The 6,128-nt window shown below is 39.8% G+C and overlaps 1 protein-coding gene across 1 annotated transcript; it reads right to left on the bottom strand.

Moving 5' to 3' along the window:
* Positions 1-4,812: 4,812 nt before the first annotated feature.
* On the bottom strand, positions 4,813-5,739 carry LOC141008147 (olfactory receptor 2A14-like). The gene has a single exon (XM_073480392.1). It carries the CDS (start codon positions 5,737-5,739, stop codon positions 4,813-4,815), a length of 927 nt encoding a protein of 308 aa, XP_073336493.1.
* Positions 5,740-6,128: the final 389 nt, after the last annotated feature.

Here is a 6,128-nt window from a genome sequence, read left to right on the forward strand (position 1 = left end):
TATGACATTTGTGAATGAAACATGTTCTCATCACCTGCTGCAGTCACTTCTGTCAGCTGCAGCTACATCTGACGCTTTATACCTTCACAGAACAGGAAACACAGCAGGTCAGTCCAACCTCATCAACAGAGACTATACTAGTCTCAGCTAACTAATCAGCTGACACATGCTGGGTTGAATTTTCAACCAAAGCATAAGCATAAGTGTACCACTGGGTACACTGGCCATATCAAATCTACTATGAAGTAACTGAAAGCAGCAACTGAAAGTAAGATTGGTTGAGGTGTGCAGGTATTTACAGCTTTTTGTCTGGTCAATTATTGTCTCCATTACCTCTGAGAAAGTGGACTTGGAAAGGAAAAGTAACATTAAAATGGGCTTTGCTTGATCAAATATCAGATTGTACAATGACGTTCACAGGAAATTAGCACAATCAAATTAGCCAAATGATAGAAGAAATAAAGCATAAAGAAACATTTTTTCTAAGTGAAAAGGTCAATGGCATACTTCACTACAGTGGTGGTCAAAAGTTTCCATCCACTCATAAAGAACATGTTCATCATGTCAGTCTTCAGTTCCAGTGATTCCTACAGCTCTCATGTTTCTGTGATGAATGAGTGGACCACAAACTACTTTGTCACAAAAACATTCATGAAGTTTGGTTCAGTAATTAATTTATTATAGGTCTGCTAGATCAAAAATATACATACAGTAACTTGAACGATCAATTCTTGTGATCATAGAAAGTTGTGTGAATCAAATGTTCTTTGTAGCATCTTAACTGATTCTGATTGACAACAGCTGGTGACTTTTCTGGGCCCATTTTAATAGGGCTTGTTTGATACAGTCACTAGACTCAACCACAAACACTACAATGTGAAAGTCTAAAGGGCTCAGCATTGATCTGAAAGAGCACATTATTGATTTGAACAAGTCACGGCAGTCACTTGGAACCATTTCAAAGCAGTTACAGGTCCCAACATCAACTGTACAAACAACTGTTTGTACGTATAAAGTTCACAGCACAGTTGTGCCACTGCCACAATCAAACTATCACCTGCTGCTGAGAGAAAACTGGTCAGGATGGTCATGAGTCAACCAGAAACCATCAAAAAGCAAGTCTGCAATGAATCAGAAGCTGCTGGAAGAGTCACAGGTGTCACAGTCCACAGTCAAGTGTTGTTTTACATCAGCATGAGCTGAGAGGCTGCTGTGTCGAGAGAAGCTCTTGATCCAGACGCAGAACCTTAAAGCTGGACTGAAGTCTGCTGCTGATCACATGGACGAAGAAAAAACCTTCTGGATGAAAACTCTGTGGTCACATGAAACTAAAACTGAGCTGTTTGACCACAATGAGCAGCAATATGTTTGAAAAGAGAAGGTGAGGCCTTTAACCCCAAGAACACCAGACCTACTGTCCAGCATGGTGCTGGTAGTATTGTGCTGAGGGGCGGTTCTGCTGCCAGTGGACCTGCTGCTCTAAAGAAAGAAAATGGAATAATGAAGAAGGAGGATCATCTCCAAATTCTTCAGGAAAACCTAAAATCATCAGAAGAAGATTGGGTCTTGGGTGCAGTTGGGTGTTCCAACAGGATAATGATGCCTGTGGTGCTTCATGCAACATTAATAGGGAATTTTGGGTTAAATTTGGCTATCAATTATAATTAATGATTGTCAGGGATAATTATTAATTATGATAAATAATAAGATCAAATTTACATTAGATCACCTCAGGGCACCACCCTTGAAGGAGGGAAAAGATAGCCAATTCACCAAATCAGTCTCATAAAAAGATACTAAACTGTCAATTGGTGACTCTGATTAATAATTAACTTAATAAGTACAGCCAAAATGACCATAACAGCTGTAATGGTCGAAGGATTTTGGAGTCCTTGACAGAGTCGAGGTTGGCAACATTCACTCTTGTACAATATTCAATAGACAGCATGAAGGTTCAAAAGTCTTTTATTTAACACAAAATGAAAACACACAATCTAACTAACATGTACTATATACAGGTGTGTGTGTGTGTGTGTGTGTGTGTGTGTGTGTGTGTGTGTGTGTGTGTGTGTGTGTGTGTGTGTGTACGTGGAAGAACAAAAGCAAAATGGTGGCTAGGGTTCAAAGTGCCACTCTGCATGGCATGGGCTAAGGAAGACTACAAACAAAATGGCTGATCAAAAGGGACTACAAAATGGCTCATCAGTAGGTTGGACTCAGGTCCAAGATCGTGGATCACCAGTTGTTTCTTTGATAGGAGAGAACAAAGAGACAATGGTGGTGCTCAGACCATTAGCTCACTGATATCACATGTAGTTGTGATATGGTCCAGGCTGAAGGAGTGTGTGTGTGTGTGTGTGATGCCAGGTTAGAGTAGATGGTTAGTTACATGCAAAGACCCTGAGTCTGTGTGAAGCATAATTCAACTAACGTGTTAAAAACAAGTTTAAAAAGTCCTATACTTAGCCGTGCTATGCTATGCTGTGTGCTATCTAGGCCCAGTTCAACGTTACCTTGTTTTGAAGAAAAGGTTCTGGTGGTTTCTTGGCTGATGAGCCAAGCAGGAGAAGGTTGTAATCCCAGTGCTAAACAGTGCAGTTCTTGCTGTGCAAGGTCTGATGAAAGACAGCAGGTGGAGGAAACTGGTCGCTCCTGTCCTTTGCAGGGATAGCAGCTCAGTGCTAACTTGCTTCGTGCTCCTTGGATTTTGGAGTTAGCAGGTAAGCTTTGCGGCGCAGCTGCTGGCGCTAACTAAGATGGAATACTAGCAGGACCTTGCGTCACTGCTGTGAGATGAAGTTCTTTGGGCCTGCTGGAAATGCAGCTGGCAACTGTCAGCAGCTTTTAGGCCCAGAAGAATCCAGGAGAAGGTAACTTGGGGGCATGCAGCCCTGTGGAGAAAGAGATGGAGAAGAGCAAGAACAAAGGAAGGAGTTGGAGTTTTGACTATCTGGTCAGTGGTCTGGTCTGGTCTGTCACCCTGACCAATAGTAGCTCAAAGCTGGGTCTCTTGGCAGTCCTTGTACCTAGGTGTGAAGACTGGGGAATTCAGGGGAACTAAGTTCAGTTCAGAGTCCATTTTGAAATCCACAGTGAACAACTTCATCTGTGGGGTCCAACATCCCAAACACACATCAGAAGTGGTAAAGGAATGGATAAATCAGGCTAGATTTGAGGTTTTGGAATGGCCTTCCAAAAGTCCTGACTTGAACCCCATCGAGAACATGTGGACTGTGCTAAACAAAACAAGTCTGTGCCATGAAGACAACAAATTTAGTTAAACTTCACCGATTCTATCGCGAGGAGTGGTTAAAAATTCAGCCAGAGGACGACCAGAAGCTTGTGGATGGAGATCAAAAGCACCTGAGGTGAAAATGGCCGAGAGACAAAGTAGTTACCCTCATTCCATCACGGAAACATGAGAGCTGTAGAAATCATTGGAACTGAAGACTGACATGACGAAGACGTTCTTTATGAGTGGATGAGAACTTTCACCATGACAGTAGCTAGCACTGGCAGAATGCTAGCTGTGAAATATATAGAATGCATGCGTAACATTAGTGGTTCACGCAACGTTTAACAAAATATTTCACAAAACTGGCTGCACACCCGGCAAGCCAACTGCCTCAGTTATTGGTTGTTATACATTAGTGGTACTGTTTTTGTCTAGATAATGCTCCATGTGCAACCAGACAAAAGCAACTATTCTTTAAAATGAACGGTGTCAACACTATTCATCCGAGAAGAAAACAACTTTCTTGCGTTGAACAGTTGGGGCGTACGTCCAAAATTTAGTGGACAGAAAGAAACTGTATGGAAATGAGGCATTCATTTTCCTCAACCGCATGAAAAACCTGAAGTGGTATCTGTTCTGGTGAAGACCAACATTTACTCGCCTATGTTTTCAAACTGTGGAAGAGTAACAGCAAGTTGTCGTTGGTCTTTCTTCTTTTGCCGAGTCAGTTAGTTGAGATGGCAAAAGCATTACACACCTGGGGGAGTATGTGACTCTGCTCACATGTCTAAACATTTTGGAGAAAAGATACACACTGAGAGAAGTTATAACCTCTGGTGTATTTACTTTATATTAAGATATTAAATATAGCATTAACTTACCATTAACATTTAAATTCATAAAAAGGCAATGAAAATTATTATACAAATTTGAAACATTTCATAATCCCACAATTTTAAAAAGGGAAAACAAGCTAGATATGACGTTGACTCGAAGGTTTCTGCTTCAATGCTGTGGTTGTGTTGTTGTGGAGGGGTCATTTTGACACTTACACTCAAAAAAGTAAAGTTTTAATTCTGCTTTTAAACAATTTAGATTCATGGTGTCCAAAACATTTTTTTTTTAATGTTTTCGTCATTTCTATTATTCAAATAAGTGTATGCACCTCTGTGTGAACATTAGTTCATCAAGGTCTGTGGCTGCAGCCTCAAACACATGCTAACCAGTTCAGTCAGGAGAAAAACACCTCAGTGAAAAACATTTAGGTGACACAACCTTTGTGTCTGCGTTCATGACTATTAGGAATGGAGTGGATTTGATTTTGGAGTGGATTTCTAATACATTATTTTCACCAATATAAATATAAGATGTAAACTTTTCAACATTTTTCAAATTCTGTTGTTTTAAATGTTATACTGGAACATTGTCTCAATTCACCACTCTCAACATTAACAGTGAGAAAAGACTGTCAGTTTCTTTCATTCAGTTTAGAATCAGCACATTTCATCTATTATGAAGAATGTACTGACACTTTTATACTGCACTTACAAATAATCATTCTTACCAGGCAACATTTTTTAACAGAACAGATGTTTACATATTTTTCGTATTTTGGACATTTGTAGTCCATACATGACAGGATTCAAAAGTGGCTGTATGATGAGAAAATACAGAGCAAGAATGATTTGCAGCACACTGGGTACACTGGTCATATCAAATCTACTCTGAACTATTTGAAAGCAGCAACCACAAGTAAAATTCAGAAGAGACACAAGGTGAGGTGTGCAGGTACTGACAGCTTTCTGTCTGGTCTGTTTGGAACCAGAAAAACAAATTTTGAGAATTTTCATGTAAGAAAACAGGATTGGAAACAGAGAAACTAAGAAGAAGAGAGCAGTTGCAAAAAGTCCATAAATGTTACTCACTTTGGTGTCAGAACAGGCCAACTTAACAACAAGGTAATTTTGACAGTACAAACTGTTTATGATGTTCCCACAAAGTGACAAACGGATGTTTAAGGATAAAGTGATTAAGAATATCACAAAAGAGAACAACCATAATGCAACAATGAAGATAACTGCCTTGTTAAATGTCATACGTGTGTTATACTGTAGAGGAAAACAGATAGCGAGATATCTGTCATAAGACATGACGGCTAAATTGGTAAATTCTACATTGCCATAAGAATACAAACAGAAAATCTGCAGGTAACAAAATGAAGCAGAAACAGTGTGAATGTCAGAGAGAATCTGAGTCAGAAGGGACGGAAACAACCCTGAACTACCATACAGTTCATTTACAAACAGGCTGCACAGGAACATGTACATAGGTTCATGTAAGCTTCTGTTCATACAGATAACCACAATGAGAGATGTGTTTAAAACAACCATAACAACGTAAAGGAAAGCAGTTAGCATAAAGTATAAGTATCTTGTGTTTCCAACCTGCAGATAGCCTCCAAGAATAAAATAAGATGAAGTTGATAAAGTTGAATTAAACACCATTATGACATTTGTGAATGAAACATGTTCTCATCACCTGCTGCAGTCACTTCTGTCAGCTGCAGCTACATCTGGCGCTTTATACCTTCACAGAACAGGAAGCACAGCAGGTCAGTCCAACCTCATCAACAGAGACTATACTACTCTCAGCTAACTAATCAGCTGACACATGCTGGGTTGAATTTTCAACCAAAGCATAAGCATAAGTGTACCACTGGGTACACTGGCCATATCAAATCTACTATGAAGTAACTGGAAGCAGCAACTGAAAGTAAGATTGGTTGAGGTGTGCAGGTATTTACAGCTTTTTGTCTGGTCAATTATTGTCTCCATTACCTCTGAGAAAGTGGACTTGGAAAGGAAAAGTAACATTACAATGGGCTTTGCTTGAT

Source organism: Pagrus major, chromosome 2 (genome assembly GCF_040436345.1).
Source record: "Pagrus major chromosome 2, Pma_NU_1.0".
NCBI lineage: Eukaryota > Metazoa > Chordata > Actinopteri > Spariformes > Sparidae > Pagrus > Pagrus major.

Coding starts and splice junctions, on each gene's coding strand:
- LOC141008147 (XM_073480392.1), bottom strand. CDS start 5,739: ATGGTGTTTAATTCAACTTTATCAACTTCATCTTATTTTATTCTTGGA.